Source organism: Rhinatrema bivittatum, chromosome 12, assembly GCF_901001135.1.
Source record: "Rhinatrema bivittatum chromosome 12, aRhiBiv1.1, whole genome shotgun sequence".
Taxonomy (NCBI): domain Eukaryota; kingdom Metazoa; phylum Chordata; class Amphibia; order Gymnophiona; family Rhinatrematidae; genus Rhinatrema; species Rhinatrema bivittatum.
In genome coordinates this window covers 47,194,084-47,219,498 of record NC_042626.1, presented here as the reverse complement: position 1 = coordinate 47,219,498, position 25,415 = coordinate 47,194,084, and the positions used below count along the sequence as shown (strand labels likewise).

The 25,415-nt window shown below is 42.6% G+C and overlaps 1 protein-coding gene and 1 long non-coding RNA gene across 4 annotated transcripts in view; one reads left to right on the top strand and one right to left on the bottom strand.

The window, feature by feature from the left end:
- The window catches only part of LOC115074028, an 860,701-nt gene that overhangs the window by 464,089 nt on the left and 371,197 nt on the right, over window positions 1–25,415 (bottom strand). Inside the window, exon 4 of one of the 2 annotated variants that reach the window (XR_003852172.1) lies at window positions 10,910–11,047. The exons of the other annotated variant lie outside the window; for it this stretch is intronic. This is a non-coding gene — a long non-coding RNA (uncharacterized LOC115074028). The remainder of the gene's footprint in view (window positions 1–10,909; window positions 11,048–25,415) is intronic. 2 annotated transcript variants of the gene reach the window in all.
- The window catches only part of ASIC2 (acid sensing ion channel subunit 2), a 595,603-nt gene that overhangs the window by 497,453 nt on the left and 72,735 nt on the right, over window positions 1–25,415 (top strand). For both annotated transcript variants that reach the window (XM_029573105.1, XM_029573104.1), the window contains exon 2: window positions 23,305–23,455. In XM_029573105.1, the coding sequence (XP_029428965.1) occupies window positions 23,305–23,455 (151 nt within the window). The remainder of the gene's footprint in view (window positions 1–23,304; window positions 23,456–25,415) is intronic.

The following is a 25,415-nucleotide window of genomic DNA, read 5'->3' as shown; positions in this document are numbered from 1 at the left end:
CTCAACTGGGCGAACTGATGATGAACTGGTAAAACTGGCAATGGTGTCGGCGCACACCCCTTTAAAAATCCTCCATTTACGCAGTAGAAGTGGGATTTGCACACACAGGCATGCACCCACTTATAATTTGGCATACATTTGCACGCGGCCAGGCTATTTTATAAAATGCACACATATGTGCGCAGGCTGACATATGTGCACCAATGTGCGCCTGCGCACCAGCTTGAAAGTCATCGTCTTATTGTTCCCTGTGGAAATCAGCCTGTTAATTAAATGCTTTTGTCAATAAAGTCATATGAGTTTAGAACCACAGCTGTTAAGTAGTCAGCTATTATTAGGCGTCAAGAGATACAAATTGCATCTGCTCCTACAGAGAGGATTTGTTATCTTTTATAGTGGGTTCTCTATCTGAAGTCAACTATACTGATAGACCTGCCTAGTAAGGAATATAGAAAAATAATTTGACGACAGATATAGACCATAGAGTCTGCTCACCTAGATCTCCCCATGACAGACCAGGCAGCTGTCCTGAATTGCCAGCTACATATCAAGAAACTTGTGTCACACAATTCATGGCCCCACCCAAAATTTGAGTTCCAACTGCTGTTATAAAGCTCTGCAATTGTGTTTTGGGAATAAAAAAAACACATAGGACTGTATTTATTTATTTAAAATATTTTTAATCTGCCCAAATATCAAGCTGAGCGGATCAGACAAAAAAGACAATACATATCTGTTAAAACATCAAAATTCCATTAAACGCTTCATTGTAGAATAATGCTTTAAGCTGTTTCCTAAAACGTTTCAAGTCAGCCAACAACCGCAATTCAATGGGCAAATCATTCCACAACATCGGTCCAATTATTGACAAGGCTCAATTCCTTGCAGTTGGACTTCCCCGATAGAAGGAATCATTAGCAACTGCTGACTAGCGGAGCTTAATGAATGAGAGGGCTGACAGGGCATAAGCATTTTGGCAAAACAGGATGAATGTACATTTTTTAAATTATTAAAAACCGTAATCAAAACTTTAAATTTCACACAAAATGAAACAGGCAGCCAATGAAGTCATCACAGTTGGGGGGGTTATGCGCTCCTGCAACGGCCTTTCTGTCACTATGCGCGACAATTGTAGGACTCGTAGGTGATTTTGAGGTAGTCCCACATACAAGGAATTACAGTATTCAACTGTAGACAAAATAAATGCTTGGACCATAGTTCTAACCTCTGCCACATCCAAAACAGGTCTTATACGGTGAAGAAGTTTTAAATTAAAATAGCCTGAAGAAAGAATAGAGCACAATTTTTTTTCTTCTGTTCACAATCCATATCATACTTCTCTGATGATTTTCCTTACTTCTTCACAGTACAAAAGATAAATTTGTGTTCACCAGTGCTCTGAGTAATAAATTCGATTACACCAACTGATCTGCAGTTTCTCATGCTTCTCTTTCACGAGGTGTTGTGAAGTTGTGGCACTTGGGAATCTGAACCTGCACTCTTCTGACTCTGCTGCTCAGTGAAAGAAGCAGCTCCCTTAGTTGAGCCAGTGGGAGAAACCTACGTGGTTTCGCCAAATTGCTCATATCCATTCTCCTCTTACTCCACCCTGTCACAGGTGTGTTTCCAACAGAGGTGCAAATTCCATTTCTATTTATGTATTATTATTATTATTATTTATTAGTCATCTGGTGACAAACTTTAGGTGACTTACAAGATTACACACAATTCATAAAATACTAAAATAGATAAAACAATCATATAATACATCACATAAATTACACAAAGCATGAAAACACAGCATAAAATATAATCAATTAATAAAAACAGACGATAAAATCCAGACAATAAAAATTGTTAAATAAAATGAAGCAGAGACTATTTTCAAGCAAAAACTAAACGAAACAAATATGTTTTTATCAAGGACTTAAATGTTTTCATGCAGGTTGTCAAGCTCAGTTCAACAAGTAATGTGTTCCAAAAAGCTGGAGCGGCTATGGAGAATGATGTCTCGCGCGTCTCTACCAGACATGCAGCACATATGGATGGAACATCTGATAACTCCCATTGATATGACCATAGTGCAGGAGATGGGTTATACAAGTGAAGCATGGCATTAGCCTAGGATAAAGAATCAAGTGAGATCAACTTGTGAACTAGGATAATGTGCACCAGGCAGCCAATAGGACAATATTTTTTTTAATCACTTGCATTAATATAAATACCTTAAACCACATGCTTAAGATGCAGTGGTCCACACTGAACCGGGGAGACCCAAGTCCAGGACCGCCCCATCCAGGAACTCCAGGTCTGGGACCATGCTGGCACAGCATGATAAATTAGCACTAGCTTCAGAAATGTGAGTTAACTTTTATTCCAACTCTGACCCAGGAGTTAAATTTTCAGAATTAGGTAAACATGAAAGTTTTCAGGGCTTTAAAGCACATTTCTGCATCAGGGAGCAATAGCTAATGCCCTCATTAAGATGGGTCTTATGTGGAGAAGCGTTAGTTTGTGTGCCCATTTTTACTCCTGTTTGTAAGCACATGTTTTGTGCACTAAAATCCTTATTAAATCGTGAGTAAAATTATGCACACAAAAACCAGTAGTAAATGTATGCTCAGCCTAGCACGCCCTATTACATCAGCCCCTCTGTGAGCACACTTTATTTTGTACTTTGGCAATTTGGGTTTCTAGGGAAAACTTTGCAAACACATTGTGGACAAGTTTCTCGGTACCCTCAGATGTATTCTTGAATTCAATCTCAGTTCTTGGTTTTCCCTGTCCTCTGCACATAACTGCAAGTGCAGTACAAGCTACCAAAGCAGAAGACAGGATGGTGTGACTGGGTGTGCATATCGTGCATTTGCACGGAGTGGCACACCCAGGGAGGCAGCGGGCTGGAGAGGCTGCAGACCACCGGCGGAGCCTAACAGCGGGTGGCCAAAGGAGAGAGCACGGGCCTCTTGCTATCTTCAGGCCATACAGTCCACCAATCTTCCTGCTGGGGGGGGAGGGAGCGGAAGCTGCGCATGGGCATGCGAGCACGCATGCCCATACCTGGAGAGGTCTGACTTCCGGATATGGGCATGCATGTGTGCATGCCCTCACACAGCTTCCGCTCCCTCCCCACCCAAGCAGGAAGATCGGTGGGCTGTACGGCCCAAAGACAGCAGGAGATCCGCAGCCCGAAGAGGTCTGCGAGGTCGTGGTGAAGCTCATCCCACCATGGCCCGATGATAAAGAGAGATCATGTGTGTGTGTGTGTGTGTGTGTGTGAGTACCGTATGTAAGTATAAATGAGTGAGAGCCTGAGTGTGTCTGAGAACCTGTTTGTGTGTGCATGTGTGTGTCTGTGTGAGATCCTATGTATGTGTGTCTGTGTGAGAGCCTGTGTGACTGTGAATGTGTCTGTATCAGAGCTTGTATGTTTGTGTGCCTGTGAGAGCCTATGTGTCACAATAGGGTCGATTTTAAAATGGACGCACCGATTTTATAACATGCACACATCGTTGCACGCATGTTATAAAATATGATATCCGCGCACACATGCATGCCAGATTTTATAATCGACACGTGCATGTGCGGGCAGATGCCTCACTTGCACGTGGAGGGGTAGGGGATTTTTCAATTACGCGCGGTGACGCGATCAGCCTTTTTCCCAGTTCCCTCCCTGCCTACCTTTTCTCCCCCTTCTCTCCTCTGCTCCCTGACCCCAACCCTTACCTATCTACCCTCCTTCAGAACTGAAGTGACGTGCGCCAGCCGGCTGCCAGCACGCACTTCCCCGGGTCAGGGTCTAATGGCCGCTGTCCCGACCAGCCTCCGCCCCGTCCCCCGGCCCGCCCCTTTTGGTTGGACCGTCATTTCTGCCCATATCGGGGGTTATGCACGTGGTTGAGCCCTTTTGAAAATGCGCACGGTGCACGAGAGGCCCAGCCATGTGCATAACCCCTGAATTTTATGCACGCAGGGCTTTTAAAATTCGAGCGATAATGTATCTGTGAGGGTGAGGGAGAGGCAGCCTGTGTATGTTAGAAAGAGGGAGTGTGCGTGGATAAAGGTGAACCAGTAGATGTAGTGTATTTGGATTTTCAGAAGGCGTTTGACAAAGTTCCTCATGAGAGGCTTCTAAGAAAACTAAAAAGTCATGGGATAGGAGGTGATGTCCTATCGTGGATTACAAACTGGTTAAAAGACAGGAAACAGAGAGTAGGATTAAATGGTCAATTTTCTCAGTGGAAAAGGGTAAACAGTGGAGTGCCTCAGGGATCTGTACTTGGATCGGTGCTTTTCAATATATATATAAATGATCTGGAAAGGAATACGTGAGTGAGGTTATCAAATTTGCGGATGATACAAAATTATTCAGCGTAGTTAAATCACAAGCGGATTGTGATACATTACAGGAGTATTTTGCAAGACTGGAAGATTGGGCATCCAAATGGCAGATGAAATTTAATGTGGACAAGTGCAAGGTGTTGCATATAGGGAAAAATAACCCTTGCCGTAGTTACACGATGTTAGGTTCCATATTAGGTGCTACCACCCAGGAAAAAGATCTAGGCATCATAGTGGATAATACTTTAAAATCATCAGCTTAGTGTGCTGCAGCAGTCAAAAAAAGCAAACAGAATGTTAGGAATTATTAGGAAGGGAATGGTTAATAAAACGGAAAATGTCATAATGCCTCTATATCGCTCCATGGTGAGACCGCACTTGAATTCTGTGTACAATTCTGGTCACCGCATCTCAAAAAAGATATAGTTGCGATGGAGAAGGTACAGAGAAGGGCAACCAAAATGATAAAGGGGATGGAACAGGTCCCCTATGAGGAAAGGCTGAAGAGGTTAGGGCTGTTCAGCTTGGAGAAGAGACGGCTGAGGGGGGATATGATAGAGGTCTTTAAGATCATGAGAGGTCTTGAATGAGTAGATGTGAATCAGTTATTTACACTTTTGAATAATAGAAGGACTAGGGGGCATTCCATGAAGTTAGCAAGTAGCACATTTAAGACTAATCGGAGAAAATTATTTTTCACTCGATGTACAATAAAGCTTCAGAATTTGTTGCCAGAGGATGTGGTTAGTGCAGTTAGTATAGCTGTGTTTAAAAAAAGGATTGGATAAGTTCTTGGAGAAGTCCATTAACTGCTATTAATCAAGTTTACTTAGGGAATAGCCACTGCTATTAATTGCATCAGTAGCATGGGATCTTCTTAGTGTTTGGGTACTTGCCAGGTTCTTGTGGCCTGGTTTGACCACTTTTGGAAACAGGATGCTGGGCTTCATGGACCCTTGGTCTGACCCAGCATGGCAATTTCTTATGTTCTTATGTTCTTGTATGGCCCTACCTCCCCCAATCCACGATGATCTCAGGGTGACTGGAAATCAAATCCCAGGTATGGAGAGCAGATTTTTAAATCCTTATTACTTGTAATTATTGGGCATAATTTGATGATTCTGCTCTTCTGAAACATTTTTTTTGGGGGGGGGGGGGAATAGAACATTTTTTAATTAGATTTTTTATTCATCAGATGTTTTAAATCTTTTTTGATGTTTGAGAAATTTTCGATATTCTATTCGTTAACTGGTTTAAATTATTATTTTTATGAATATGACTTTACTATTATGATTAATTAATATTTCTTGATTTTATTTAATGTTTTATGAAGAATGGCAATGTTTCTGTTTTTCCATTGCTGTTCTGCATATAGAGGCTGGCTTGTTGTGGGTTACAGCTCAGTTCTTCTCAGCTCGTTTCTGTTTATACTTTCTAATCTCTTTATTCTGTATTTGGTCAGGGTCTCTCTATGTTCATTACCTGCTATTAATCAAGTTCACTTATAAAATAGCCACTGCTATTACTAGCATCAGTAGCATGGGATCTTCTTAGTGTTTTGGTACTTGCCAAGTATTTGTGGCCTGGATTGGCCACTGTTGGAAACAGGATGCTGGGCTTGAAGGACCCTTGGTCTGACCCAGTATGGCAGTTCTTATGTTCTGCATATGTGATCGAGGTGAGGTATTTTGTTGGCATGTAATTTCTGTGTAGGGATCTATAGCAACCTGATTTCCTAATAAGAGTTTTATTGGTGATCTAGGGCCTGGTGTAATATGTGCAGTGTTGCCTTTTCCTAGATAAGATTGTTAGGGTTGTTTTGGTATGGGAGGTTTACAATATTGTAATGGTAATTCTGTTTGTTCATGGCTTTTTTTTTTTTTTTTGCAGAGTTTCTTGTTGGCACCACAGCAGTGCATGTAAATATAATATGCATGTTGTAAGTGATATTTTTGCCTCAGAAGACTGTACTCTTGAATGTTCTTTTTCATGTAAAATTTATTATAAATGCATAATTTGTGTGTGTGACTGTAAAGGTGTGGGAGTGTGTGTCTGTGTAGTGGGGGGGGGGGGGGGGGGGGGGGGGGGGGGGGGCGTGTGTACAAGGCTGTAAGGTTTGCCTAGGGTAACTAATACACTTTCTTATCCATGGGTTCTGGGCAGGGGGAGCTTGTCAGTTTTTAAAAATATAGATTGCAGGACAGAGCTGGACTTTATTTGATGGGCCCGGGACAGACACTGAATGAATCGAAGTTTTTAAAAATATAGATTGCAGGACAGAGCTGGACTTTATTTGATGGGCCCGGGACAGACACTGAATGAATCGAATTTTCGCACAGGCCCGGCCCTGGCAGCAGAACCTTATTCTGACTTCTGATGGTAGACTCCCCTAAGATATTTCTTTGTGTTTCCGCCTCTTTAATTCTCTTGTGGAGGTTTTCTAGCTTTGCCTCAATCCTGACAGCCTTAGCAGGCAATTCTACTTTTGATTTTCTTATTTCCTGCAATAACATGCTGAGGCTAATCTTGCCTCCTGCCGCCTGCAAATTCACACCATCTCCTGCTGCTGCTGGGACTAAAGGAAAAGCAGAAGAGGTGGCAATAAGTTTTAGGGGTTTTTTTTCAATCTCTGCATGCATATCTTTAATTGATTTTGAAATTTTTGTGCTTGTTTTAGACATGCTGTCTTCCAGAAGAGGAAACCGACAAAGGCCAAAATTCAATTTTATATCTTTGGGAGCATCTTGGAGAGTTCCCAAAGAAATCGAGGCATGTCTGTTCATGTGCCTGTCGCCACCAGAAGCCCTTGTACTTTTTTTTATTTTTTTTTATCAAAAGCAATCCGAAGTTTTTCTTAAAAAATAAGATTAAAAAATCATGGAAACTGTCTGGCAGGCTACACAGGGGGTCCTAGGATGCTGGATGTGTGAGCAACAACAACACTAGAACTGCTGGCTATTTAGATTACTACAATGTTTGTAGTTAGACATGGGGAAAATGGGTGCAGGAGAGAACCAAGAGGGGACATTCTATGCTCATCTACCCAAGAGGTACCAATGACAAAGACACAAAGACTGTCCTGGCTAAGGAAGATATCTTACAAGTAGTCATGTTCTCTGATATATCCTTAGCAATGTGGACAGATGAACTAGGGGGACTAGATGGTCCAATTGGATTTTTTCTGCCATCGTTTACTGTGTAATCATGGTGTTTATTTAAAAAAAAAAAAAAAAAAGCCCAGATCACCTACTTTAGCTCACAAGAGTTTGACTAGCTACATTGCGTTCATTTTCAGCCAACCCAGGCGCCCAAGGTTTCAGTTGAAATTGAGCTTAAATCTAACCAAACAAAAATGACAGACTAGATTTAGGACACTGAATTTGGCCACCTAAACATAGTTGGCTAAATTCTGTTCAAGAACACCGTCCCGGGTCAAGTGTTTCCGGAGTTTGGCATAGGCAACTGCCTACGATGCCAAATTTTTGAAGGCTCCAAATACCTGGGCCAAAAAAGAAGCCTGTTTCCATTTGCTGTAGGACTATGGCTCCCCCCTTTCCCATTTTCCAGTCCTGCCTTTAGGTGACAAAATCATAAATCTGGCCCAGCAGTCTGAGTTGAAAATCAGCATTCAGCTACCTTACTTTCCCCCCAGCCCAGCCCATTTTGTTGACTGAATACATTTAAAATGCTTGAAGTTAGCCTATCAAGTTTTCAAATGTTTTAATTTAGCACTCAGTCTCACCTCCTAGGGTTAAGTTACTAATACCTTTGCAAATTGACCACTATGTTATTAAGTTGCTTTGCTTTCTTTTCAAGCCTGTTATTCCTGACAGTTACATGCATATGAAATATATCTTTTAGTGGTGGTAACAGTCCAGTGTTATCTCACATGTGTTTCTCAGTGCTTCTTAAAGATTGCTAGAAGTCTAGGAATGTTATACTTTATCTGTGGTGTTTTGGTTTTGTTTTGCGCTAGCATGATATTCTGTCTTCATATGTTTATCTTGATGGGTTCTTGTATATAATTGTAAATATATTTTTTGTAAACTTCACAGCTAATGCATTAGCAACTCATCACAGCTCTCTGACAACACTAATTCACACCCCAAAAAAGCAGGTTCGACAAGCTTGTCCATCCTAGCTTTCAGTGAATTAGAGCCAACAGAGCTGATTAGGAAGGTATTGTAGAAGTATTGCATTCTGCTGGAAGATTTTCTTTTTTTTGTATTGCTTATATCTGAATTTCTTTTTTTTTTTTTCTTCTTAGCTTTTCAAGAGCCACAACCAGATCAGATTTTTCAAGGGAAACCCAGCTATGCAAATTAGCCTTGTTCTTAGAGTATATAAAGAATATAAATAAATAAATAAATAAATATTTGTATGCAAAATACTTCTGATGAATATTGATTGTGGCTGTCCCGAAAAGCAGGTCCTGTTTGTAGTCTTGGTGGAGAACCTCGCTTACCCCCCCAGTTTCTACCCCTGCTGCTCAGGGTTGCTGGGAGGGGGCGGAGGGTTGGTCACTGATGTGTTTCTTTTCTGTATCTGTCTGGCAGCTCAGCATAGCCTCTCCCCATCCCAGTTTGTGTTCCATGAGATGTGGAAAGGAGAGGGATATAGGTGGGAGGTGGGAATCAGAGGATTGCATTGGCGCTGGCCAAGTTGAATCCAGATCTAGGAGAATTATTTTTATTTTTCTATTAGCTGCAAGATCCAGGAAGCTGAAAGAATTGATTGAGGTTACTAAAAGGACAGAATACCATAATCTTGGCCCATATTTCAAGCAATAGTGACACACTGTACACCAGTGAGCTGTCTCTCTCTGTCAGGAACCCTACAGGACTAGAATTAATGTATTAAGGCGATCAAGCAGTGGAGCCACAGGATCACTAGGGAACCATATATTCCAAGATATATATACTGTGTATATGAAGATACATCTCCAGAGAGCAATGCTTGAGGTAAGAGAGGGTGGAGCAGTAACAAGGATCAAGATGTAAGGCCAGAAGGAACATGCCCACTTCTTAGCTCCTGGTTTGCCGTGCCTGGTTCCTGACTCTTGGATTGCCTTCTCTTCCATTCCCTGTTAAGCACCACACCATTTTTTATTGACGCTTATGTCCAGGGATACAAGAACACTTAGATTTTGTAGAGAGCATAATTTTTTATTGATCAATATAAGTATTCTTGGGAGATGCTGATGCCATGTCTCTGACAAACTGACTACCAGCATCTCATCATATACAGGAAGTGATCATTCTTTTATAGATAACATACAATATCGTGGAAGATTCTAGAGGTGTGTGACTACCCAAAGAATAATTTACATTGGTTGTCATGTCAACAGCATGATGTGATTATCCCTAAACTGTCCTGATTACTTCTCCCAGGTGGGGCCCATTTACCATCACTCTCTAGATAGACCTTTGTTCTGTTAAAATCTTGCTGGTCAGGGCAATTAACACATCTGAGCTTGTGTTTATAGAAACACCTGAGAAAAAGTGCCTCTGTTGTGATAGTATAGCCTGAAGGTCCCTCCGTTGGCTTCTGCTTTGTGTGACCCCATAATTAGGCATCACAGTATGGAGCCAGCTTCAACTGCCTGTCCAGGTGTCCTGGGAATTCTTGCAGGTCAGGCTCAGCAAGTCACTTTGAGGTCACATAGGCTAAGAGAGCAGAGGATTCTGGGTCAATTGCCTTTCTCCATGTTGGTTTTCAGGCTCAGGTATACTCATTTCCCCCTTGTGCCACTTACAAATGGCAAGAGTGGCACATCACTGTTATTATTTTAACGTTTATTCGGCACCTTTGGGGAAGATCATTCAAAGTTTTGATATTCATTACCACTTTTATGTAGATGAAATAGTTTGACTGCCATGTTAGTCCACTTGATTGCACAGGAAGAAAGGTTAACAAATAAAAACAAAAAAATATAAATATATATACACGTACAATTCTTGACAAGCTTTCCAGAGCTAATATTCTCTTCTTTAGGTCAGAATTCAAATGAGCAAAAGATGACGTAACCAGGAAATATAGAGTACTGTGCCTGCCATAAGTGAATCATAAAACGTGTTCCAGTTTAGGGTGGAGAGGAAGCAGTGAAGAAGGTTTGATGAGGGATCAGGAGATGACCAACAGAATAATTTTATGGCTCATAATGTAATAGGAAAACTAGGTGGGTTTACAGTGTAGCTGGTTGGTGCTGATTTTCAATGCTAATCAGCTAAATGTAGCCAGGTAACTCCGGTTACATGCATAATGTTAGAAATATAAATGAACAAATTTTGACAGTTTAAATTTAGGTGATGTTTCATTTGGAAGCCTTGCCGCTTAAGTAAAGCTGAAAATTTTGATTTAAAGGTATCAGTCTAAAATTATCTGTTTAACTTTGTCATTCAGCAGTTCGCAGAAAACTAACTCGGTAATATCTGGTCCCTGTCTGTAATTCTGTTCACAGAGCTGTACAACTGAGTTCTAGGGATCCTTAGGAACACATTATTAATTCTAGAAAGCCTCAGGAACCTTACAGATCTATTACATTATTGTAACTTAAAAGAGAACGTACCCAGCAACAGAAGACGTTATCCCTATCCTCCCTTCATCTGACAGAATGGGGACCTGCGTGAAGTTTCCTCTTTGGGCTCTCATATGAGGAATCACAGCATGAGAGTTTGGGTGTTGTGGTGGGGGAGAGGAAATCTGCCTATGGAGATACAAAAAAAAAAAGTCCATTTTAAAATAACTTTTTATGTAACCCTACAGATGAAGCATAGCATGCAGACTACGATTCAAAATTGTGCAAAGAATAAAAATCAAGCAAAACAAAATCAGGATCCTAGACGACCCCATTACCTTTTTCCGAAGCAAATATCACCCGAATTTGAAGATCACTTATAAACTGACATAAATCCAGCCACCTCCCCAAATCTTTTCACACTCTTGGTAAAGAATACGTTAATTTTTCTATCAAAGCTTTCTCAGATACCTGTTTGTGCTAATGCACCATGAGAGGTGGAGACATCCACACGGAGGAGACGGTGAATCTTGTCGCATGTATCAAGTGGTTCCACAACTTATGCTGAGTTGTGTTAAGATTGGGTTTGCTTTATAATCCTAACAACAACAAAACTTCTGTTCCCTTCTACTAAAATCATTAACAACCAACCATCAAGGGAACACCCTGATGTGTGGTGATGTGCGGTTGCTATATGTGAGGCAACCACTGTGTGATTGTCTCATTGAATAGCTCCCGTCTTTATTCTTCAAATTCTTTATACCATATATTTTATTAGTTTTTATTTAATTTTTGTGCTTTGGGCCAGATTTTCAAAGGGTTACATGCGCCGAGCCTATTTTGCATAGCGCTATGTTCCGGGGATTTGTGAAAGGGGAGGGGTGGGAGCGGGACCGAGGCCTCTGGCACAGTGATTGTGCCGGGGGATCGCGTGCTGGCACTTGGCTGGCGCGCGCAACCTATGCCTACTCAGAGGCAGGTGCAACTTATTAAACAAAGGTGAGGGGGGGTTTAGGTAGGGCTGGGGGTGGGTTAGGTAGGGGAAGGAAGGGGAAGGTGGGAAGGGCGGAGGGAACGGGGAAAGCCATTGGGGCTCCCCTAGGGCTCGGCGCACGCAAGGTGCCCAAGTGATTCCAGTGGGAACACTGAGAGGAGAGGATCACCTTGCTGGTGGCTGAAAGGAATCAGTAAGTTTTTGCTTGGGACATTGTCTTTCTTAAAAGTATTGGGGCAAAGTTAACTATTTGGGAATATTATTTAGTGTGTTTGTGTGTTTGTGCTTTTAATAGTCAGTAAGTCAGTGAATAAACAAGTTAGACTGTTTGTATTTTTAAATAGCAGTCAATAAGGCAGCTAGTAAGCAGTAGGTAGTGTGTTTATTTTTAAAAGTCTGTAAAGCAGCTAGTAAGCAGAACTGAGCGTTTGTATTTAAAAAAAAACAAAACAAAAAAAAAAAGTAGCCAGAAGCTAGAAATAAGCTAGGAGCAGTGTATACCTATGTAAAAAGGTTGAAAAGTTCAGTCCAGTTACTCACCTTGGAAAGGTGTTGAGGTAGTGTGACTTGGTTTGAATAGGTACCAACACTTGTTAATCAAGAGAGCAGTGAGTCACTCTAGCTGACTAACTGAAGTTAGACTGTATTTTTCTCTCTATGAAGCGAGGCAGACAATGGAGTCAGCTGGTGACCATAAGCACCAACCAAAAGCAAGTTAGCTTGGAAAATGCTTGATGACATCTCAATATGCTCTGACCTCTCTGTGATTTCAACTGTTTCTTTGTGGAAAATGAAAATGCTCAGTGCCAAAGGAGACAGATACAATGATCCTATAAGGCCAGTTTCTCTATAAGAGATCAGGATAAAACTTTACTGCACAGGCAGGGAAATGATGTGGGAATGTGGAGGCTTAAAAAAAAGGTTTAAACCAAACAATGGGGCCAATGCAATACAGTGCGCTCAGCTGAGCGCACTGTTTAACCCATGCTTGGACGCGGGTTTTGGACCCTCGTCCACAACCCCTTATTCTATAAGGGGATTAGCGTGTCCAAAACGTGCATCCAACCTCCCGTGAAAATAATAGCACTCATTAAGTGCAAGTGCATGTTGATGAAGATATTACTATTCTCCCCAGATCCAAAAAAAAATGTGCACCCAATCTGCACATTTTTACGCTCAGAAATGTGTACAAAAAAGCAGAAAATACTGCTTTTCTGTTCATCCTCCAATATTAAGTTGGAGGAACCAAAAGGTTTAAAAAAAAAAAAAAGTGTGCCGGCGGTCAGGTTAGGAAAAGGGACGCTCAATTAACAAGCATCCATTTTCCTAACTCATGGCTGTGCACAGTTTAGGAAAATGGATGCTCCTAAATTTGAGGGCGCCCCCTGCCAAGGAGGCACTAGGGGTGCACATTTATCCCTAGCACCTCATTGGTAGCGCAACCCCTCATTTAAATATTTGATCGCACGCCCAGGAGAGGTGCTTGGCGTGCGTTAGGAAAGCGGGCGCTCGACACTGAGTGTCCTTTTCCATGCTGATTTATTTCATCGGCCCCCAAGGACTTCAGAAGTTCCTAGTGGAACATGGAAACATTCATGTAGGCAGTCAACATTTCTGACCCAGGTCTGTTAAACCAATGGAAATCCAATAATATCCAGTTTTCGGCAGTGCTTGCCTAGATCTGCACGGCTCATCCACTGTAACACTCTGGAAATACTTCTCCTTCCAGTGCTCCATTGAAGATGAAATGTCAGGCATAATTACATTTCAATAGCAGGCCGCCTTAGGCGGCCCATTAATTACCCACGTGTGGAATGGCCCCAAAAAACAAGTGTAATACATAATACAGCAGCGGAGGTCAATGCTATTAATCAACTCTTATAAAAAATGACTACTCTTTGCAGAGTGGCGTGGCATGCACAGGGAGAGAGATTAGTATCGCCAAGGAAATGAAAGGTCAGGGTTTCTTTGTCTTGGAAAAATCTCCAGACTGCATGAGTTCATTGCACACAAAAAGAGAACAGCTTGGGTTTACATGCAGCCCCAACCCTTCTCGTCCCTCTGCCATGTGTCTTTAAGATCACATCTGCTCCACTTGTTAGCTGAAATCACTTTCTTACCCTCTTACCAACTGGATTGTTCAGGCCAGGATTCTTTTCCTCCCCCTCTGACATGGGCATCTGCTAACACAGCCTACACTTCACAAATAGTGTTCTACCCTGCAGTACCTGAGCAGATGTCACCCGGAACTCCAACAGCTGGAAAATAAAGAACTTTGAGCAGCTTAGGGACACAGTTTCAGCTGAGCTGACAAAAGAGAATTAATAACTATTAAGACAGTAGTACTGGTCCATTGCTTCATTTTTTGGTCATACTTTTGGGTCTCTTATTTTTTATAACTTTTTTTTCCTTAGATTAAAAACTTTATCTCTTATGATCACACCTCTGTTTTAAAGTCTGTGCTGTGTTCATGCTTTAAGTAGGGATATGAATGGCCAAAACATTTGTTTCTGTTTTTATTTTTTTGTTTTCATTCTTTTTTGGCAAAATATTGCACATAGGGCCGGATTTTAAGAGGTATGCGCGGGCGTAGATTTGTGCGCGCAACCCAGCATGCACAAATCTATGCCCGATTTTATAACATGCACGTGCAGCACATTTGTGCACCTTGCACGCGCCGAGCCCTAGGAGAGCCCCGATGGCTTTCCCTGTTCCCTCCGCCCCCCCCACCTTCCCCTCCCTTCCCCTACCTAACCTGCCCCCCAACCCTACCTAAAGCCCCCTCTGACCTTTTTTTTATTAAAGTTGCGCCTGCCGGCCAAGTGCCAGCACATGATCCCCCGGCCTAGAGGCCCTACGGAGGCCTCTGCCCACGCCACTGCCCCAACCTGGACCGCCCCCGCCCTGCCCCTTTTTTCAAGCCCCGGGACATACACGCATCCCTGGGTTTGCGTGCGTCGCCGGGCCTATGCAAAATAGGCTCGGTGCACGTAACCCCCCTGTGCGCGTAAATCCAGCTGGATTTACGCGCGCAGGGCTTTTAAAATCTGCCCCATAGTGCACACTCAGGATGATTTTAAAAGGAACACGCATGCACCCAGAATCACGTATATTGGCGCACAAGCAGAGAGATGCTTCAGTTTTAAATTGTGCTCACAAGTACATGTGTATCATTTAAAGTACCCCTCCCACACACATTTTGGCTAGGGCTTTAGCAGCTGTTACGCATGTATGCAGATGGATTTTATTACATGCTCGCACAAGGGAAATACCAGTTTTTCCAAGCAGTCCACCAGTTTGCCCTGTTCATATGAGGGCTTCAAAATCCTCTGGTTCTTCATCCTTCAAGCCCCCCCCCCCCCCCCACTTGACCCTGAACCCTCATGCTGTGCTAAATGCCCTAAAACTCGAGATCTTTAGATTTGCTCCTCATCAAGATGAGAAATAAAGTTAAGTGGCTAACAAGCCGACGCGTGCCATGGTCAGCTTTTTAAAAATGCAGACTTATGTGTGTAACTCCCATGCCTCACTCCTTTTCCACCCCTTCTTCTTGACGCGTGCTTCTTAAAATGTACGTTGCTTGTGCAAGGCCCGCATACGAGCATATGTGGCCGTTTTTGTATGAGCAACACTTTTAAAATCGACCCGACTATTTGTAGTCCTGCATTCAAAATTAAAGCAAGTTAGGAAGCTCCATACGTATAAAAGAAGAAAGTATGAAAACCAGGACTGGGTCTTTGTCCTAATGGACTGGAGTTGAACGAGAAGAGAGGCCATGATTGGGGAAGGGGCTGGACAATGAACCAAAAGGAAAGAAGTGACCCAAGCTGATTCAGAGAATTTTTTTTTCTACCTTCAGCAGTGACCATCGCGTCTGACTCTTTCGTTCAGGCACAGCCCTCTGCAGAGCAGATGGAGGTGACCAGCTCACCCAGGCCGACCCAAGGAGGCTGATCTATTCCTCACATGGAACCATAGTCCTACTTTGCATACGTCATACATACGAAGGGGGCAAAGTCAAGACTGGATGAGCCTCTTTGGGTCGGCCTGGGTGATTTGGGAGTCCTTGTTCCACATTGCTGTATCCTCTTTGGATTCCTCCTGGTTTATGTAATCACCTACTAACCATGTTGCTTGTAAGTTTTTGGCTCACGCTTCCTCATTCTTCTGGGCCCCACGACTCCCATAGGAAAGCACATCTCACTGGTGGATAAAGGTGAGCAGGTTGATATAGTGTATCTGGATTTACAGAAGGCATTTGACAAAGTCCCTCATGAGAGACTTCTTAGGAAATTAAGAAGTCATGGGATAGGGGGCAGTGTCCTATTGTGGGCTGCCAACTGGTTAAAAGACAGAAAACAGAGAGTAGAGATAAAATGGTAAATTTTCCCAGTGGAAAAAGGTGAATAGTGGAGTGCCCCAGGGATCTGTTCTGGGCCCACTGCTTTTTAATATATTTATAAATGACCTGGAAATGGGTACAACAAGTCAGGTGATCAAATTTGCTGATGACACAAAGTTATTCAAAGTTGTCAAATCACAAGAGGATTGTGAAAAATTGCAAGAGGACCTTGCAAAACTGGGAGACTGGGCATGCAAATGGAAAATTAAATTTAATATGGATAACTGCAAAATGATGCAGTTAGGGAAGAGAAACCCAAATTATAGCTACACAATGCAAAATTCCATATTAGGAGTTATCACTCAGGAAAAGAATCTAGATGTCATTGTTGATAATAGAGATGTGAATCGGAACCGGAATCGGTTCGGATTCCGGTTTAGATTCACATGTGGGTTTTTTCCCATCGGGCCCGTTCGTGTTTTGTTTATCGGCTGCCCAGCCGATAAACAAAAAACCCACCCTGACTCTTTAAAAGTAACCCCTTAGCTTCCCCCACCCCCCCAAAACCTTTTTACAGGTACCTGGTGGTCCAGTGGGGGTCCCGGGAGCGATCTCCCGCTCCGGGCCGTCCTCCGGCTACCGGGCCGTCCTTTGCCCTTACCTTGTGACAGGGTATCCGTGCCATTGGCCGGATCCTGTCACATGGTAGGAGCACTGGATGGCCGGCGCCATCTTGTGCTCCTACCATGTGACAGGGGCTGACCAATGGCACCGGTAGCCCCTGTGACATAGAAAGGGCAAGGCTATCGGCGCCATTTTGGTTCCTGGCACCCGACGGCACGAGTGCAGGAGATCGCTCCCGGACCCCCGCTGGACCCCCAGGGACTTTTGGCCAGCTTGGGGGGGCCTCCTGACCCCCACAAGACTTGCCAAAAGTCCAGCGGGGGTCTGGGAGTGACCTCCTGCACTCGGGCCGTATTGCCAGTATTCAAAATGGCGCCGGCGCTACCTTTGCCCTCACTATGTGACATATGAGGGCAAAGGCTAGCCAGGTCCAGTGGGGGCTCCCGGGACCCCCACTGGACCACCAGGTACCTGTAAAAAGGTTTTGGGGGGGTCGGGAGGTTGGGGGAAGCTAAGGGGTTACTTTTAAAGGGTTTGGGTGGGTTTAGGGGTTATTTTTGTGTGCCGTTTTTCCCGCCCTCCCCCAAAACGATAAGCGAAGCCCCACGATCAATATCGTGGGGTTTTCCTATCGTTTTGGGAGAGCCCCCGATTTCTGACGATTTTGAAAATACCGATGATATTTTCAATCGTCCAAAGCCCGATTCACATCCCTAGTTGATAATACTTTGAAATCTTCTGCTCAGTGTGCAGCAGCAGCAGCCAAGAAAGCAAATAGAATGCCTAGGAAAGGAATGGAGAATAAAACAGAGAATATCATAATACCTCAGTATCACTCCATGGTGCAACCTCATTTTGAATATTGTGTGCAGTTCTGGTCAACACATCTCAAAAAAGATATAGCAGAATTAGAAAAGGTACAGAGAAGGGTGACCAAAATGATAAAAGGGATGAATAATTTCCCTATGAAGAAAAGCTAAAAAGGTTAAGAGTCCAGCTTGGAGAAGAGAGACTGAGGGAAGATATGATAATGAGAGGAAAAGAACGAGTAAACGTTGATCAATTGTTTAATCTTTTGAAAAGTACAAAAACTAGGGGTCACACAATGAAGTTATTAGGTAATGCATTTAAAACTAATAAGAGAAAATATATTTTTACTCAATTCATAATTAAGTTATTAGTGTAGCTGTGTTTAAAAAAAGTTTGGACAAATTCCTGGAGGAAATGTTCATAATATCAATCACACAACAAAACCCACTCACACCAACTGGTGTATTCTAGTCCACACCAATGTCAACAACCAAAAATAAACTGTGTACTAGTTAGAGAGCTAACATAACACCCAAAAATGCCAAACCAATTATAAACCAATTTTTGTAAGACTCTCTATTCACGAGAAGACATATTATGTGTTCAACTCGTTTCTCATAGGGGTCACTATTACTTTTAATCATTCAAAAAATCAATTTTTGTTGTCTTTTTCAAAATTTTTTTAAAAGTTCCTCAACCAATTTTTGGCAATCAAAATGCAACGGGTACTTATCCGCACTGAAAAGGTCCCAGGTAACCCAAGGTAACCCAAGTACTTATCCGCACTGAAAAGGTACTTTTACCAGCAAGTGTGCTCTTACCATGCCAACTTTATTTATATTCCACTTTTCAGGCTCTTCAAAGTGGATTACATTCACATGGAGCAGATTTTCAAAGGGGTACGCGCATAAGATACGCGCGTACCCCCCGAAAGCCTGCCCCAAGTTCCCCCTGCGTGCAGAGCCTATGTTGAATAGACTCAGCGGCGCGCACAAGCCCCAGGACGGCGTGCCGTGGGCGTGTCGCGGCGGCGCATCATCCGGGGCGGGGCCGCGGGCGTGTTTCCGGCCCGGGGGCGTTTTGGGGGCGTGGCCAAGGCCTCCGAAACTGCTCCTGGGCCGGGGAATTGCGCGGCCGGCGTAACTTGTCTAACAAAGGTAGGGGGGTTTAGATAGGGCTGGGGGGGGGTAGGTTAGGTAGGGGAAGGGAGGGGAAGGGGCGGGGGGGTGGAAGGAAAGTTCCCTCCGAGGCCGCTCCGATTTCGGAGGGGCCTCAGAGGGAACGGAGGCAGGCTACGCGGCTCGGCGCGCGCAGGCTTGCGAACGCCGACCCAGATTTTAAAGGATATACTCGGCTACACGCGTATCTATTAAAATCCAGTGTACTCTTGTTTGTGCCTAGTGCGCGAACAAAAGTACGCGCGGGCATACTTTTTAAAAATCTACCCCATAGTGTAGATATTTCCCTGTCCCCAGAGGGCTCACAATCTAAGGGGCTATTTACTATGCATTTTTCTGATACAGAATGGGAGAAAAGTTTAGTAAATCTGGGCCTAAGTTTTTTCTGAGGCAATGGAGGTTAACTTGACTTGGCCCAGTTCACAAGGAGCAGCAGCGAGATTTCAATCCGGCCTTCCCTGATTTGCAGCCAGTATGCTAATCATTAGTCTATTCCTCCACTCCTTTCCACTCAGGTGGGTCTTTAAGCAGTGCGGAGAGTACTCGGCCACCATGAGAGCGACTCTCTTTCCTTTTGCGTTCTTGACTTGGATGCTCTGTGGAGGGCTCTCACAGTTTTGGGTTCTCTTTACTGTGACTTGAACAGATAAATTTATGTTTCTTTTTGCAAGTTTACATATGCTCATGCCGGTTTCCTTTGTTTCAGTCACGTCTGTTTTGTGAATTGTGCTCTTCATTTGAAAAAAAAAAAAGATTTGCATCACGCTCAGCTGGCGGTGGGTCACTGCCCAGGTCTGATTTTATGATGGAGGTGCTGCTGCATGCTCCTGTGTGATTGATGCCTGCTTGTGCTTTAAGTCAGATTAAGATAAATCACTGCTCTGTATTTGCGCCCCGACAGCTGTATAATTTTCCTGACCTTCCGCCTTCTTCAGATCATGTGTGGTACTGTACATACAGTGAATTGTGCTTTAACAGTTTTCCTTCTGCATCTGAACAGCACACTTTGTGAAATGAAACCAAATGATATCCTACCATGAAATCATCAGGGTGTCAGAACCAGTTTTTGCCAAAGGCTACATTAAAAAAAAAAAGATTTCAGGAGGTCTGAAATGTAAAAATGTAATTCTTCTGCACAGGATATCTACACATGGCTGGGGGTTGTTTGCCGTGTGTATGGATTTTCCTTTTGACCTGAATTAGAAGGTGCATAAATGACTGTTGAACAGAGACATGATAATTGAGTTTTATCTGCCAGTGGGAGGGCAGCTATGATTAGAAAATGCACAGAAATGGGTGGCTGTTCCTCTTATAACCATCTGTGGTAACAGCCTGTAGATTTAAAATCTGAAGTATAAATATATCATATGCAGAAGAAATGTGTTTAAACATTTACACTACAAATGAAGGCTGAGAGTGAGAACAGAGGGAAAAGGCAGGATGTTTCAAAACATGGATCAAACTCACTTTGTTCCCATAGGAACCGAGAAGGTCAGCTCCATTTACTGTCCCCCTATACTCTCTGAGACAATAAGATCTTCCAACCTCACACATTATCCCCCCCTGTGCTCCTGAGACATCCCCCAACCCTCACACACAGTCTCCCAGCAGTCCAGGCGATAGCCTCACTATGAGATGTCGAACCCTTATCCACTAGCCCTCAGGACCCCAGATCTACTTGTAACTTAGCTCCATGAGTCCTCACTGCTCTCTGAGACATCCTAATCTCATATACTGCCCATCCAGATCTGTCTGTGACATTCCCACACAATGAGATCTGCCAAATCCACAACCGCTGTCCAGTATTCCCTGTGACTTCTCCCACAGTGAATACTTTTTTTACTTTTCCTTTCTTGATAGTGCATTTTTACTAGAAGGAATCGTTCAGGCTGTGTGTAACCCAACATCATCAATCCTGCTCAACCTATCTTCTTTTTAGTCTGTTAACCACTACTTGGGAAAACAAAATACGTTCTCCTAGCAACCCTTTCTCCAAAATCAGACTATATACTTTTGAATATAAATTACATTGTCTGCACAAAAAACATTTGAGAAATCTGCACATTTTGCTAGAGAGTCTGATTAAAAACATCATGCCGCCTGGACCTGGGGTTTGGCCTGTAGGTGCTTTCAAGTGAGACCCTGGCCGTAGGAAAGGTTAACACCCTCTTAGGCCCAGGGATCTCCGGAAACAGAGCAGGATATAATCTCATAAATAAGGACAGATGCTATTAATTCCAATACTTTGTGCCCCAAAAGGAGAAAATAAAGTGAATGCAAAGAGTTTAAAAAGAAAAAGTAGAGGGAAATATACTGAGTGCGGGATCACAGAGGAAGCCTGGTAGGAGAGATAACTTGACTTTGCTTTTTCATTATAGAAATGTGAGGCGGAAAGAAATCCAATCTGAAATCAGAACACGTAATTTATATGATTCCCAAAGAATTAAAAAGCTCTACTTGCAGAAATTCAATCTTTCTTGAAGATGCCACATAGAAGTGGGCCCATTTTAGACACTGCTTGTGGAGCTGTCTTGTAAGCAATTTCTGCAGTAATGCAGTTGAAGCATTTAATGATATGACACATCAGGCGGTCCCTTTTGATATCCGCTGTGTGCGTTAAGGTTATGTGAGATCTAGAGGAATACTTTAATTAATGAATCTAAAATAAAATTCCATGCCATCTATTCCTTGTTAGTCTATCTGCCTGGCTAGATATGTCATGTGATCTCTTTTAGCCCTGGGTCAAAGAATTACAGTTAAAATGTATTACATCATAAGAGGAAACAAAGCAACATGGAGGGAGAGGAGAAACTTATTGGAAAATTATGATGAGGCCGATATTCAGCCATGGAGCGGCTAGTTAGGTTAGCCAAATATAGCTATCCATCTAACTTAACGGGGATATTCAGCGGTGCAGGCTGTTCTGCCCGGAAACGCCTTCCGCCTGCCTCTAGAATGCCCCAAACTTATGCCCTGAACTTATGACTTATGCAGCTAGAATTTAGCTGCATACAGCTTTTGAATTTAGATGGATAACTTTTCAGTTATCTGTTTAAATGTTTTTTGAGTATTGACCTCGATAGATATAGGAACCTATGCAATCCCAGGTCCTTACCAAAGGTGGTATGTTCTAGAAAGGGTTAGAATGTAGAGCTCATTATCATTTTGAGCTGTCCAGTTTTTTGGTTTATAGCAAATCACATTTCTGTGAGCTTTGAGGCAGTAGCAGACTATGTGATGCAGCCATTGCGATGCCTACATTTCAGGGAGGTTTTAGAGGGGGAAAGGGTCAGATGCTGGTGCTATTTTGAGTCAGGGCAGGCAGATTCCTCCCTGGATCTTCCCTTGCATGCTTCCTTCTGTTTCAACTATATCTTCACATGCTTCTCTTCGAAGATCCTTATTGACACTGAAGACAAAGGATTCTAAACACTCTCTCATGTCAGTTTTCTGCTCTCCTGGATCTCTTCACTCTTCTTTGACCTCCTCACCTGGAGTGTACTAGCTCTCCCCTATTTGTCCTTTGCAATGACAAGCAATCTCTATGTACCAGGCTTACTTGTATACCCCTCGGAAGCCAGCAAGTGGAAAAGAACTGTTACTTCCTGCAACAAGTAACATGCTCATACTGTTTAACAAAAAAAAAAAAACATGTCCATGCCGTTTCTGACCTTTTTTACCGACAGCACACTAAATGGTATTGCATCTCTTAGATGGCTTTAATATGCCTGTTAAAAAAAAATTTTTGTGAACCCAAGCTAAATTTTTTTTTTTTACAAATGTTATTGTATATGCCCTCTAGGGATCTACATGTGACAGCAAAGTAATTGAGATATTGCTATTTGTTTTAGTGCATTTGAGTAGATAGTCCAAAATGGCATAGGGAGAGAAGTGTGGGGAAAGGTTTATAATAATTATATTAAGAAGACAAGAAGTATGTATAAGAAACGAGTGTGCCTTATCTGCCTGGTTCAATACTGATACTATTTTAGACACATTTGTTTTTGAGTACCAATAATAATGTACAAATGTACTCATTCCTATTTGATCTTCCTTGCTATTTTTGATTAAAATAAGAAAGTGTCTGGATTTAAAAAGAATGCAGAATACAGAGAGCTGGAATTGTTGGACCATATGAGATGTGGGTTTACGGCTCCATTTTATTCATTTAAATGTCTTATATACCGTCATTCTATGTGAGAATAACTAGTTCATAATAGTTTACAGTTAAAACATACAAAATATAATGTGTGTTACAAGGTGGATAAACATTCTTAAAAATAGAAGTAAATCAAAGGTAGATATCAAACAAAGATTTCCACTGATTTTCTATTGACTGTCCTTTTTGTCTATTTTGAAGATTGAAAGTGTAGCATTACTTTCTGTAAAGACCTCCATTCCTGGTCCACTTCTGACAATGTCCACATGAAAGGACACACAGAGCTGCACGTAACTGATGAACCTTGTTTTTTCCCTTTTCCTTCTCTCCCTCTGCAAGGTGTTTACAAGATATGGCAAGTGTTACATGTTTAACTCAGGACAAGATGGCCACCCCCTGCTGACCTCGGTGAAGGGCGGGACAGGAAATGGGCTGGAAATCATGCTGGACATACAGCAGGATGAGTATCTGCCGATATGGGGAGATAAAGGTAAGGCGCTGCTGGGTTAGAGCTCCGAGGTGACTCCATGTCTTGTAGGACGGGTTGAGCAAGGATTGCTTTTACCTCCCCTGACTCTCTGGAGGTAAAGCCAGGACTGGTTATGCCTGGCCAGCCAACCTGGAACTAGTTTATAATCCTTCTTAAAAAGGAATACGTTGATTTTTTTACATTTTCTATCAGTCTATTTTGGGCTTCTCATGTTCCTTGTACATTTCTATAATCCCTTTCTAATTCTGTAAATAAGACAAATACATGTGTGAATATTTTATGATACCTCATTGCCTTCTTTGGTTTCAGACATATGCATATAGTCATGATGTTTGATACGTGAATTTCTGTGTAATAAGTACATGATTAAATATTAGAGATGGTTTTTTCTACAGGACAGGAAATTAACTGAAAAAATGGTGACGACAGGCAATAACCAATGGCAGGGTGGCTTTAAAAATACTCAATGACAGTGACCTGACCTCAATTTCAGCTGAAATTAATAAGCTTTCCCAATAGGAAAGAAAAAGAAACAGGGATCCTAAGTGGTGGGGGTGACTAGAACATGAACAGTGTGATTAATGAAAATTCTATCAAAAGGAGTTAATTTGTACACCGCAGTCTCTGCTAGCTGCATTGTTCAAATCAACTCCTTTTCATCACTTATAAGGTCTAAAATTCTTTTATGATGTCAATTTTACAATGGATACCTCTGACTGTGTCTGTAACACCACCCTCCCTAACCCCAACCCACCTCCCAAAATCTCACACCGAATCAAAGTGCCCCCTTACAATGGTCCATATATAGAGTATCAGACTGAGCCTTATAAAGAGTCTCTCTCTCTCTCTCTCTCTCTCCACATCAGCTGAGGAAAATTAGGATTACATGTGTCGGTGCCCCACCTTTTACACACACCCTTCCCAGCTATTTAAAATTCGCTTAGCTCCCACATAGCCCACTTAGGCACATATATGGCTGGTTTTGCACATGCAAGGCTTTTAAAATCTGTCTCGTAGTGAGAACTTTATAAAGCCATTTCACTACAGAAAAGTAAGCTAAAAATTGCACATATTGGTGCTCACAAAAGTCACAACGTATCACGCTTATGACATCACTGCTTTGCTGTGAGAGTGGAATAGGCTGTGATGTCACCAACCATGTGATATCTAGGAATGGATACCTGCACTGGTATGAATGCTTTCAACATGCAGAGAATGTTTGCTAATATGGTTAGTGGATGCAGCTTAGATATGCGATGGTTAATGCTATCATTGACTGGAGATGCTACAGACGCTTCTCCCCCTGGGAGATCCCATGGCGCAGACAAAGGGGAGGTTTGGTAATTTGTACTTGGGTATTCTGCATACGTGCTGCGGTCTCTCTTGACTTTTTGGAGGAAGGTGTTTGTACAGCGATATTACACTCTGGAGTGCCTTTGATGTACCAGCAGCTGAGTTAATAGCTCTGTTTCCCTGGAAGGCAGCTGCCTGTGTTTTTCTTAGTGATTGTAGTGACATGGTAAGGAGGTGATCAACTACTTAGTCACTGGGAAGCGTAGGGCGGGTCTGGAGTAATATGTCAGGATATTAGCCCTTATCAGAATTTTTCCCCAGCTAGTTTAGCCTTCACCTTTATCATTACAGAGCAAGTAACCCTGACTCTGCCTCTCATAATGCAGCATATTTCCAATTTATTAACACACCATATATATAGCATAGATGCCAATGTAGGTTTCCTGCAGATTTGCAGAGACTTCTTTCTGCAGAAAAACCTGTAAATCCTTCATCATTCGCAGATAAAGATCCAAAGCATTGGATGGCTTAGAGAAGTGGCAGTACAGGGCTCTTCCCCTTCTGGGAGTGGAGAGATTGAGGGAGTGTCATAGGGACTCCAAATAGTATCACCAGAGCATGAGAGAGGTTTAGTGGCAGAGCAACATGTATGGGGGAAGCTTGCATG